At 45.6% G+C, this 13,234-nt stretch overlaps 1 protein-coding gene across 1 annotated transcript; it reads right to left on the bottom strand.

Annotated features, from left to right (window-relative positions):
* Positions 1-1,969: 1,969 nt before the first annotated feature.
* Positions 1,970-5,174, bottom strand: LOC133923824 (probable L-type lectin-domain containing receptor kinase S.5). Its single transcript, XM_062369093.1, has 2 exons — positions 3,715-5,174; positions 1,970-3,123 (listed from the first exon to the last, which is right to left on the bottom strand). Exons 1-2 carry the CDS (start codon positions 5,003-5,005, stop codon positions 2,174-2,176), a joined length of 2,241 nt encoding a protein of 746 aa, XP_062225077.1. The 5' UTR covers positions 5,006-5,174; the 3' UTR covers positions 1,970-2,173.
* Between the last annotated feature and the right edge of the window lie 8,060 nt (positions 5,175-13,234).

The following is a 13,234-nucleotide window of genomic DNA, read 5'->3' as shown; positions in this document are numbered from 1 at the left end:
AGCTTCTACCTAATTCCCGACTGATTCTCCTTGATTTCAACATAATATTCTCTCAGGAATCACTTCCACCACTAGCATACCAAATAATTTTACAAACAGAATCACTTTCACCATAAAATCACTCCCACTCTATTTCCACTACATAATCACTCTCACCACAGAATCAGAGCTCTACCAAACAGGCCCTAACTGCATCTCTAAGTGCCTGCAACCTCTTTTTTTTGAGAGGGTACATTAGGACACACCCACGCACGCACATTACACTCACATCACATGCACTAGCTTTATTTTGGTGAACTTTGTTTGTAGTTTGTACTAGCTATTTGCTGGTCGGTCTGGCTTTCTGTCAGCAAAACAGTTCGGATTTGTTTGGTCCAGTTTATTATGACCTTACTTGGGCTTATTTGATGTATTTTGTGATCTTGCGAACTTTCTTTATTTATATATTTTTTAATTTAAAAATTTACAAAAATAGGTATCTTTTGCCCGTTTAGTGGGTGACTTCTCGCCTACCGAACAATGATAGGTTTAGAAATCATAAAAATATCGCGTTACAATGCTCTTAACCTTTAAAACACTATCGAAATAGTCACCAATAATTATAAAAAAATTCAAAGGTGTAGTAGATGCTATCATCTAGCTGTCCACAAATTCTCCAACAAAAACATGACAAATTTTAGGGATGCTGAAATTTATCTTTTTTATTTCTCAATATACAAATAATTGTTTGAGTTGAAAATTTTGAAGTTCTAGATTATAGCATTTTCTACACCATAATTTTTTTAGAATTTTTTATGACTATTTCAAAAACTTATTGTCCATCCATGGGCATGCGTTGGTGCTAGATTATCGTCAGACTTTAAAGAGGCTTCAACGTGGGCGTTGGGCTGGCCAGGCATGATGTATAGTATATTTTAATACTCTCTTGCGGTAAAATGTTTCGGGATCGAGATCTCGATGACGCGGTCAGAGCTCACCGTGGTCATAGATCGCTGAAATACTTTTTTATGTTGCTCATGCTATTTTTGGATGTTGTGGCGATACTTTTTTTCATGTTTTAATTTTTTGATATTGTAGGAATTCTTTTTCCATGTTGCTCATATTCGTTTTTGATGTTGCACCAATACTTTTTCATGTTGCAATTTTTTGATGTTGCAACAATACTTTTTTCAAAAAAATTGTGTAGTTCAATCAAATTTGTTGCAGAAGTGGTTCTCGATTGTTGCAATGTCTTGAGCCCATTATATTTTGTAAGTTACTATGAATTTGGATCTTGTGTTGCAAGTGGTTTAAACAGATATTGCAAACGTGCTATTTAAATGTTTGTGTCCGACCATGCTCCTAATTTGATGATTTTAGGGCAAAAATTGAGAGAGAAGATATACAAATGGATGATTTTAGTAGTGGGCACTCAATTTTTGGCTCTTTTTTTTGCCTTAATTTGTGTTGTTGGTGTGATAGGGATATAGCTCTAGTCATCGGACCACTCCCTGAGCTCGCCCCCATTGATGTTGCATGAAACATAACATTTTGTTGCAGTGGGATTTTTTCACGTCACATCTAATGGCAATGAGACTGTGAAGCTTGTCAGATCATACATCAGAGGAGCGTCTCGGCGCTAGCAGCGCCCCAACAAAAATGGTTGTAACCTAGCTAAGAATCATAGGACATATTTGGTTTACTTTTGTCACCCTTGCATACCTTTGCGGTTGCGAAAGAAAAGCGTTGCCTATCTTTATGTGCATGCTTCTACGAGTACGTTGAGTCATATCCAATTTAATTGATTCTATATAAACCATTTTAACTCGCAACATATATTAGCACAAGTACTGTCCCATTTAGATTCCGTTTGGCACACACGATCTTTTTCTTCAGATTCCCGCGGGAATTGAATTACCTCATTTGAAATTGTCCAATAGCAATTAATCATGTAAACAGAGTTCCTACTGGTACCTGGGAGCAGAGGAAGTAACATAAACAGAGGTCCAATAGCAATTAAATAGAGGTGCAAACCGGAATGTTTGTAACAATGAAAAATTACACATCTATATAGACGCATTGGGTCCAGAGGCCAAAGGCAGAGAGAGTGATCCTGTTGGATCTTTTGTAGTCGGCCTCTGCCACCGGAGGGTCACCGCTGACGGAGGGATCGACGACGACCGTTTAATTTGCTCTAGCGCGTAGCCGCTACATTCTGATCTGTCTCCTCGAAACGACTCTCAGTCCCAGCACGGCCGCCACTCGTCGCTGTGGTATAAACGGAGCCATGTCCTCCGAAGGCAGTCGATGGCGGTTGCTCCTGGCTGACCTGCACCAGCTCGATCGTGCTCGCTGAGCTCTCGTCCCAATTAGTCGACACAGCCGTGCTATACACAGAGTTGCGTGAACGCCAGTCTTCGGGCGGCCACACGAACCTTGGCGTCTCAAGGGGCACTTCTGGCGGCGGCGCCAACTTGGTGATGACCTGCACCACTTCCACCATGCTCGGGCGATTCAACGGGTTGGGGTTGGTGCACGCCAAACCAAGGAGCAGTAGACGTTTGGCCTCGTCGGCAGCGTCCAGTTGATGGCCCTCTGCGGCGAGCACGCCGGCATCCACAGCCTCGAGCAGCTTCCCCTCCCTGTGAAGACGCCAGACCCAATCCGTAATGTGATCGCCGTCAGGTTGCGTTCCGATTTGGAAGTCCCATTTCTTGCCCGTAACGACCTCGAGGACGAGCACCCCAAACGCATAGATGTCACTCTGGCGAGTGGCCTTATGGCTGATCGCGTAGTCTGGCGCTATGTAGCCCCAGGTGCCCGCGACCCCGGTGACGGAGCTCCTGTCAACGGCAATCGTGCAGGCGATACCAAAGTCGCCAAGACGGGCGCGGAAGGTCGAGTCGAGCATGATGTTGCTCGCCTTGATGTCGCGGTGCAGCACCATCGGCTCGTGCTCATGATGAACGTAGTGCAGGCCGGTAGCAATATCCCGCGCAATGCCATAGCGGTTGTCCCAGTGCTGAATAGCTGCGCCTTCGTGCTGCTGCCCGTTGCCGCCTCCCCGAAATAGATGTTGGTCCAAGCTACCATTCGGCATGTACTCGTAGACAAGCAGGGGCTCTCCTTTGTTGTAAGACCAGCCTGAAATTTTACACACAGGATGACTGGCTCAGTTTGTTACAACTTCTGCAGCAGGTGCAACTACATGATCTGTATACAGGTTTGTCACTTTTAGTTTTCGACTAATTGGGTGTCTCTCTGGTTGGCTTTTCAAGACATTACAGGCAGGGGTGCAGTGTCTCTCTGGTTGGCTTTTCAAGACATTACAGGCAGGGGTGCAGTTAAAGAGGACGAAGTGGGAAGGAAGCAGCAACTGCATTCTCTGTTCAGTGCCAGAAAACACTGATCATGTGCTTTTTAATTATTCTTTAGCAAGATTGTTTGAGGGAAGCTTTGGGTTGGGATAAGATCCCTCTAACCATGAAGGACCATTTGATGAATTGGCTTCCTTTGTGGGGGCAAAACTTATGAATTTGGGATGTTGGATGTTGCTGCTACCATGTGGGTCATTTGGCGTATCAGAAATAAGATGGAGACTGAGAAACAATTCCTGAGATCTACTACTCATGTTTTATATCAGAACAATATCGGGGGTATCTTATCTAGTCTGTGATAAGAGTTAGAACTTGGAAGTGATTTGGAAATAAGTATTATATAAATTAAGGTACTCACCGACCAGTGGGACGATGTTCTTGTGGCGCAGACGGTTGATGATGCTAACCTCGGCGAGGAAGTCGTTGTAGCGCCGGTCCTCAACTTCACGCATGAATTTCTTGACCGCCACCTCCATCGCGGGCCCCGTCCTAGAAGCTGCTGCAGCAGGAAGCGTGCATCGGTAGACGGCCCCAAATCCTCCCTTCCCCAGCTTCATCGTCTCATGGAAGTTTTTGGTGGCCTTTCTGATGTCAGCGTAGTCGACCTGGGCCGGCACCCCGGGGAGGCCCTGCATGATCTTGGCGAGCTTTTCCTGCTCCTTCGTCCACCTCCTGTACTTGGAGTTGAAGTACAAGTATACAACGGCAGCCATGATGGCAGCGGCAGCTGCCGATCCAAAGACTGAGGACAATATGATGGTCCTCTTTCCCTGTGAGCCTGAGACATAAAAATCGGGTAGCTTGTCGATCGTCAAGTTCCATGTATCAAGTTGTAGGAGTTGCCCCATCGAGGAGAAGAAGCCGAAGAATGCCAATGGTGACATGATGTCGCTGATGTTGAGGATTGTGTTGGCTATGGCGTTTAGAGGCTTCGGTGTTCCTTCACCGGAGTTGACATAGACCGACATGCGGTGCCCAACATGGTCGTAATCAATCCACACACTATACTTGTTCGCCACGGAGGAATTGCCCGGCGACTCTATGTCAATTTGTACCCAGATAAAGTTACCGGGATCAAATTTTCTCGCGACGTAAATTCCGTCGTAAACTGTGCCGATCTGGGCGGAGACGTGGCTTCCTGCGACAGTGTCGGATGTGGGGTTGGAGGGCCTATTCGGTGGACTAGGCATGGAATTATAACGGATTGCAGAATTGATGGCGAAGACCAGGCTACTATTCGCTTTCGTCTGGTTCTTGTGCTGGTAGATGCTCATGGTGAAGACGAAGCTGAACGACGCCTCATAGAGGCCCATCCCTTCAACGTTATATTCCCACAAATCAATCTGAGTGATGAAGAACCAAGCGTTGTCGGACAAGTTGAATGCCGGATAGTGAGTTTTCATATAAGATCCGAGGCCACATTCCAACCCAGTATCTTCAGAATACCTTGAGTTCTTGAAGACCAGGAAGCCTCCCGTTTGCTCGAATGGAAGGCCGTCAGTGTGGTTTCCATACTGATCCTGGCCGGAGCCGGAGTATTTGCATGATTTTGCGAGGGAGGAAGAGGGCAGCGCGCATATGAGGAGCAGGACGGTGGTGCAGAAACAGGGGACAAAGGGTAACGGAAGCTTACTAACCAGGAAGGCCATGATGTATGTATGTATGTAATTCGTCAAGCCTTGCGCTGCTCATTGCTTTATAAGCGCTAGCTTTGTTGGCTACCTAGTTGGTCTGCCAGCTCAACAAGGGTTCCTTTTTATAATTGATTAGCTTGGTACAGTTCCAGATGATGATGTACATGATGACCTAATGTTAGACTATCTCCAACCATATTCTCATCATTTCGTTTCCTTTCTGATTTTCCTTCCCGTTCATATTTTCTTTATTTTCTCTCATCTTGAACAGTTTCTTTTCGAAGAGATTTACGAAGTGAAAGGAGAGAGAATCCCGTCCTGAAGGGAATGCCATTGGAATCCCTTCGTAACGAAAATCGTGAAAAGAAATTGTTAGAGCGCTGAAGAGAACGAAAATCCCTTTATGAAAAGATTACGTGCTCTGACGGGAATCGGTTGGAGATGATCTTAGTATCTAGCTTGTAAAGATGGTATCTGTCAAAAAAAAAGAAGAAGATTGAATAAGCTATCGACACATGCGAGCCACTGCTTCGAGTGCCAATAAAGTCCACGGACATCAACTTGCATGACTTACAAACCACAAGTGAACTTGTCAAGACAAGAGGCTTGATTAAAATGACAATTCCCTTTCCTCCCCGTTGCCACGTAACTACGAACGTTCATGTCACACTATTTTTAAATGAAAAACTAGGCCAACTTAAAAGCAGCTACGTGGCTTTATATTTATATTAAGAAGAAATAAGTATTTAAATTTGAGTTAAAGATGACTCAAACTAGATGATACGGGCGTAAAACTATACTTTTCATCAGCTGAGCTAAGCATTACATGATTAATTATTTGAAAGTAGCTAGGTGACTCTAGCATCACATTATAGTAGGACTTAGGTGATCTTTTTTCACTAAAACTTTAACGCTTCCTTGTTTCATTGTAGGATAGACTACCATCCTTGACCTTGTCCGTGAGTAACCCTATCTTCAAAGTGCCACTACTACACGCACTACTTTTATACCACAGCCATTATATACCCTTTTAGTCTACTCTGCAGCATTGGCGTCGCTGTCGAATGTTGATAACTTCGGCGCCAGGCTGACTAGTCGTCGAAGACCACTGTGTTGATAACTTCGGCGCCAGGCTGACTAGTCGTCGAAGACCACTGTACCGTAGGCAGTGGTAGCTTGTTGTTTGTACAGGTATGGCCCATTCTGCTTGGCCGGCGCTTTCACTGGTCAACAGGTTCACGACCATTTTCAACACATAACGCGTCCATGCTTTGATGCTCAATCACTGGTCCATTCGTTGATTCAACTTGTAGAATTTGTTGCTGGTGCAATAGTACAAATGACACTTAATTCAACTTGGAAAGTTGCTGCGACAATTGAAGGAATTAATAGTTCATGTCTGCACATAGATAGACTGATGTAGAGTGCGAGACCATGAGTGATGAAAAATCGGTGGGTAAATATTCAAAGCCACTGAACTATAAACTATGCAGAGGCAAAACTGTTAGAGAGATGTTGTGTTCACACCTCGTGTTTACACTTGTGTTCACACTGGCCTTGTGTTCACACCAGCCTCGACTGTCTATATATATAGGAAGCATATTTGGTACTCCTACATACGTATCTTATAACATAGGAAGTATCTCATATGATAAATGGTATGTATATAGAGCATGCGAGTATATAAGATCATCCAAATGGTATGTATAGTTTTTTAGGTGGTTTGTATATATTTTTTTTGAGTATATTACATTTTGTGTACAAATACAAAGGTATTATCAAAATCTAATAAATCGATGGACTTCTTTTCTATTTTTTTATGTAGTTTACATTGGAGTATCTTAGAATGAGTATATAAGTATACAAATAGTGACAAAGGAGTATATTCAGTTCATTTATGTGGTATATCATAGTAGGGAGTATGTACTCCCGGGAGTAAAAACTAGTTTTCCTATATATATGTATGTATGTATGTATGCATGTAACCCGTGTACCTTGAACAATCAATCAATCAGTTTTGTAAATTATTTTCGCCAACATGGTATCAGAGACGGTCGATCCTTCGACCCTTCGCTTCCACTAAAACCCTAACCCTAGCCTGCCACCATCACCTCTTCTCGTCATGCCCTATCGTCCCCCTTCGGCTGGTGGCCAGCCTCCGCTCCCCTCCATGGCTAACCTCGAGCGCGCAGCAGGATGAGGCCACCGCCCGCGAGCGTGAGGAGGCCGCCGCCTGTGACCGCAAAATGGCCGCCCACGAGCGAGAGGAGGCCGACACCTAGGCTCACGCCGCTGAGGCCGAGCGCGAGCGCGCCGAGGTCACCGCGCACGCTCGGGACCTTGACCACACCCTCCTTTTCCATGAGGCTGCCGCGATCGCCAACCTCCACGCGCAAGCCGTAGCTGTTCAAAACATCCGGGCTCTCGTCCCAGTTGTCCTCGACCTCGCCTCACCTAACTACAGAAAGTGAAGCAGCCTCTTCCTCATCATCCTCGGAAAGTACTCGCTCTCCACGCCCGTACTCTCCGATGAGACACACCGTGACTCCGCCGACTGGTGCTGCATGAATTGCGTCGTCATCTCTTGGATTTACGGCACCATCAGTATCGAGCTTGTCGAGATCGTCATGGGTCATGACGCCACCGCACGCCACATATGGCTCGGTCTTGAGCAGCAATTCATCAAAAATCGTGAGAACTGTGCGTTGTATCTTGATGCCGAGTTTCAAACTTTTGTGCAAGCCGACCTCAACATCTCCACCTACTGCCACAAGCTTAAGGGCATGGCTAACGCCCTCGGTGACCTTGACCAACCTGACCATGTCCTCTGAAGGCATTCGATGGCGGCTGCTCCTGGCTAACCTGCACCAGCTCGACCGTGCTCGCTGAGCTCTCGTCCCAGTAACTCATAGCCATGCTATACACAGAGTTGCGTGAATGCCAGTCTTCAGGCGGCCACACGAACCTTGGCCTCTCAAGGGGCATGTCTCGTGGTAGTGCCAACTTTGTGATGACTTGCACCACTTCCACCATGCTCGGGCGATTCGATGGGTTGGAGTTGATGCATGCCAAACCAAGGAGCAGTAGACATTTGGCCTCGTCAGCAGTGTCCAGTTGATGGTCCCCTGCCGCACCCATAGCCTCGAGCAGCTTCCCCTCCGTGTGAAGATGCCATACCCAATCGGTAATGTGATCGCCATCAAGTTGCGTTCCGATTTGGAAGTCCCATTTCTTGCCCGTAACGACCTCAAGGACGAGCACCCCAAACGCATAGATGTCACTCTGGCGAGTGGCCTTATGGCTGATCACGTAGTCTGGATCTATGTAGCTCATGGTGGCCGCAACCCCGGTGACGGAGCTCCTGTCGACAGCAATCGTGCAGGCGATACCAAAGTCGCCAAGATGGGCGCGGAAGGTAGAGTCGAGCATGATGTTGCTCGCCTTGATGTCGCGGTGCAGCACCATCGGCTCGTGCTCCTGATGAACGTAGTGCAGGCCGGTAGCAATATCCTTCACAATGCCATAGCGGGTGTCCCAGTGTTGAATAGCTGTGTCTTCGTGCTCCTGCCCGTTGCCGCTTCCCCGAAATAGATGTTGGTCCAAGCTACCATTCGTCATGTACTTGTAGACAAGCAGGAGCTCTCCTTTGTTGTAAGACCAGCCTAAAATTTTACGCACAGGATGAGTGGCTCAGTTTGTTGCAACTTCAGCAGCACGTGCAACCAAACGATCGAGAAGACAGATCGGAAGGTATGGGCCTTAGAAAATTCGGGTAAGTACACTGCAAGATCTCTATATAGGTTTATCACTTAATTTTTTGAGTGTTGATATGTGTTGAATAATTATATAAAGTTAGTTACGTATAGAATTTGGAGTTATATTAGCGGTACATGATGAAGTTAGAGTAGGACTTCAGGTGGAAGTGGAATTCTAGTAAGACTCATGTAACTAGGCCTCCTCATAAAAATGAGAATAAGACTGCTGTTGTAACCGTGACGGCATATCAATAATGATAAACCAAGTTAAAATGTGCCTTGGTTTACTTGTGATGAGTGATTGATATTGGTATTTATTAGGTTTGATGATCTTCGATTTTGCATGAGCTTTGATGTGATTTGAATTGATTTGGGATTTTATTTGAGCATATTGATTATGGACTAACTGGAATTGGAGTTGGAGATATGTGTTTGCTTGTCTCATGTTGTGCAGGTGATGAATGCAACTTGACGGTCGACGACGGGATGATCGGGACCAAGCGGAGTGCTTGGTGCCGGACGATCAAGAGGGCCTGGTAGAGTCAAGGGTGATCCTAGCTGAACATGTGAAGGTCAAAAAAAGTATGGAAGACAGATGAAGACGGCGTGTTGATAAAGTCGAGCGAAGGGGATGCTGGTGCAAATGACAAGGCGGCCCGAGGGATCGGCAGCTCTCAGCGACATCTACACCTCTTCGAGCGAGGAGGAGAGCTTAGAGGAGGATAAACCGCAAGTGAAGAGCAAGAAGAAGGCTAAGGACCTCACCGGCCTCTGCTTCATAGCGGACAACAACAACGACAGCGATCCCGAGCTTGATCCCTCTGAGGTATTACCTTCCTATGACCAGCTTTCCATCCAAGTCGATACCTTGAATGATGCTCTTGTTAGCCAGGATAGGTTACTTAAGAAAGCTGTGTGTGAGTTAAATGAGCTTAGGCCTAAGTATGAGTCTGTTTCATCTGAGCTTGCATTGCTTAGGTCTAGGTGTGATGATGAGGAGTGTGAGAGTTGTTTGGTGGTTATGACAGAACTTGTCGAGCTTCAGGCTTTGCATGCTCAAGTTGCCAGACGACTTGAGACTACTGAGAAGAAGCTCTCTGAGGAGGAGTCTAGATCGACTCTCTTAGGTGCCTGCATGAATTTCCCTTTGCTTGCAAAGGATGTTGAGCTGAAAGCAATGTGCAACAAGGAGTTAGAATCTAGATTGGAGAGTGCTGGAAGTTTGAAGGATGTGCAGCCGAATTGTCCCACCTGTATCATCTTTCAGGACAAACTCAGCTGGGTTAGAGGACAAGAATGAGTATCTCCTTTCTCTAGTGGAGAAATGCTCAGAAAGACAAAATGAATTTGGTCTTGGCAAAAGACCAAGATGTGTGCCGATAAAGCGGGTTTGGCTCTTGGGTTGGGTTTTGAGAGGGTGGCTTACAATGGGGAGAGTAAGACTATTTTCACCACATCTACTACCCTAGAAGCTGAGAAATCCAAAATCAATGCCATACCACAACTCAACAAGAAGAAATCCACACCACAGCCTACCAAGAAGAAGCCTGCACCACAACCTAAGAGAGCTTCAAAGTCTCAGATGAGAGCCCCTGTGAGAGAGCCTAGAGTGATCGGTAGTCGAGTTCCTGAGAGACTCTACCACTGCACCTACTGCCAAAGAGAGAGTCACTTGGTTGAGTTTTGCTTTTGCCGTAGGAGGGATGAGCGGCGTGAGTGGGAGTGGAGTACACCGGGACATGTACCGCCCCTCTGTTGGTGTACATGAGTCTTTTCCTCGCTCCTATCCATGAGTCTCTAGCGCTTTTCAGTCTCTTCCTAGAGGTGGTGCCCAATGTTGATTTTACCATAACTCATATGGTTTTGATCCACGTGTAAGAGGCTTTGAGTTTCAGCGTTTTGGCGGACCACATTTTTCTCTTCATGATTCTCGCCCCCAGCGTACTAGTGTTGATTTGCATTCACCTGCTTTTACTGCTTCAGGGCGGATGACCCAGTATTGGATTCCCATGAAGTTTATGACTAATCCCAGTACTGAGCCATCCACCTACTAATCTTCTCGCATGTATGTGGTAGGTGGAGGCCTGGAGAACATGTGGCTCATTAACTCCGGTTGTTCACGCTATATGACCGGAGATACATCATGGTTCTCTAGCCTCACACCGATGAAGCGGCACGAGCACATCACTTTCGGGGATGATCGGAAAGGAAGGGTGAAAGTCAAAGGTATGGTAAGGGTGAATGAGAGTTTTACTCTCAAGGATGTGGCTTTGGTGGAGTATCTGGGATATAATTTGCTTTCTGTATCTCAGTTGCTGGATGAGGACTTAGAAGTGCATTTCAAACGCGATACTTCTCGAGTTCTTGATTCTTCAAGCGTTTTAATTTGTCGGATTTCTAGAGTTAGGAGAGTTTTTGGAGTTGATTTTTTTGAGTCCCTTGATTCTTCTCGTTGTTTGATTACTCAACTTTCTTCTAAGATTTGGATGTGGCATAAGAGACTATGGCATATGAGTTTTGACTTGCTTACTCGTTTGAGTGCCCTAGACTTGATCTGAGGATTGTCCAAGCTCAAGTTTGAGAAAAACCTCGTTTGAGCTCCTTATCGGCATGGCAAGATGGTTGCCAGCTCTCACCCACCAGTCAATCTAGTGATGACTGAACGACCAGAAGAACTTCTCCATATGGACACTGTTGGTCCTTCCTGGGTTCGTTTGGCGTGTGGGAAGTGGTATGTACTTTTCATTGTTGATGATTTTTCTCGCTACTCTTGGATTTTCTTTCTTGTGAGCAAGGATGAAGTGTTTTCACACTTTCGGAGCTTGACTTTGAGATTGTTCAAAGAACTCCCTGGTGCATTGAAAGTAATTCGCAGTGATAATGGCACCGAGTTTAAGAACTATCTCTTTGATGCTTTCTGTCTTGATCATAGCATTGAGCATCAATTTTCTGCTCCACGCATTTCTCAGCAGAATGGCATGGTTGAGAGAAAGAATCGCACTTTGGTGGAGATGGCTCGGATGATGCTTGATGAGGATAGGACTCCTAGGAAGTTTTGGGCTGAGGCCATTAGCACGGTGTGCTACATCTCCAATCGAATTTTCTTGTGCTCGATCTTGAATTTGACTTCTTATGAATTACGTTTTGGGAGGAAGCCGAAGGTTTCATATTTGAGAGTTTTTGGGTGTCGGTGCTTCATCCTAAAGCGTGGCAATCTTGACAAGTTCGAGTTGCATTCTTCCGATGGTATTTCCTTGGGATATTCTCTTCATGGTCATTCTTATAGGGTCTTTAATCTTGACAATAACACCATCATGGAGTCCTGTGATGTGACCTTTGATGAATCAACTCCTTGTATTAGCCCTGTCTTTGAGTGTGCAGGTGATCAGGAGATGAGCGAAAGCATTTTTTGTAGATAGTGACCTTCCAGCTTTCGGGGATGATAAGGATGATGCACTACTTCCTATTACTACACTCGCTCCCAAGCTGGTTCCTGCCTCCTCGACACCGGTAGAGGGTCTTGCAGCCTCTACTTCCACTTCAGCTGCTTTGAAGCCTGCACTAGTAGTGTTTAAGGGGTAGGTCATCTCGCAGCGCAAAGCCCCTCAACATATTTAGCGGTGACATCCCCCACAACTGATAATCGGCGACCTTGGTGAGAGGGTAACGAGGTCCAAATATGTTTATAATGCTCATTTCACTGATTCTGCATTTGTTACTTCTTTTGAGCCTCATGATGTTGAACATGCTTTATCTGATTCGAATTGGGTCAGTGCCATGCATGAAGAACTTGAAAACTTTGAGAGAAACCAAATTTGGGTCCCAGTAGGACCACCTCCAAATGTTCACACCATAGGCACCAAATGGGTCTTCACAAACAAACAGGGGGAGGATGGGTCTGTAGTAAGAAACAAGGCTAGACTGGTAGCTCAGGGTTTCACTCAGGTAGAGGGGATAAACTTTAGAGAGACCTTTGCACCAGTAGTTAGGCTAGAAGCTATTAGAATCCTCCTTGTATTTGCGGCATCCCGAGGATTCAAGTTGTATCAAATGGATATCAAGAGTGCTTTCCTAAATGGTTTCATAGAGGAAGAGGTCTATGTCAAGCAACTTCCAGGCTTTGAGCATCTCAAATACCCTCATAGAGTATACAAGCTTCAGAAAGCTTCGTATGGGCTTAAACAGGCACCTATGGCTTGGTATGATAGGCTTAGGTCTTTCTTGCTAGGGTATGGGTATGTGATGGGGTCAGCTGAAAAAACTTTGTTCACTCTCAAGCATGGCAATGATTTTTTACTTGTTCAGATTTACGTGGATGATATCATTTTTGGTGGCTCTTTTCATGCACTTGTGGCTAAGTTTGCAGAAACTATGAACAGAGAGTTCAAGATGTTGATGATGGGTGATCTCAACTTCTTCTTTGGGCTGCAAATCAAGCAATGCAAGTAAGGTACATTCGCCCACCAAATGAAGTACACCAAGGATTTGC

This window comes from Phragmites australis, chromosome 7 (assembly GCF_958298935.1).
Source record: "Phragmites australis chromosome 7, lpPhrAust1.1, whole genome shotgun sequence".
Taxonomy (NCBI): domain Eukaryota; kingdom Viridiplantae; phylum Streptophyta; class Magnoliopsida; order Poales; family Poaceae; genus Phragmites; species Phragmites australis.
The sequence above is the reverse complement of the archived record's forward strand: the minus strand, read 5'-3'. Positions and strand labels throughout refer to the sequence as shown.

Excerpts from the sequence above, each read along its gene's own strand:
- LOC133923824 (XM_062369093.1), bottom strand. The coding sequence starts at position 5,005 with ATGGCCTTCCTGGTTAGTAAGCTTCCGTTACCCTTTGTCCCCTGTTTC. Across the intron at positions 3,124-3,714 it reads GAACATCGTCCCACTGGTCG|GCTGGTCTTACAACAAAGGA; the intron begins GTGAGTACCTTA and ends GTAAAATTTCAG.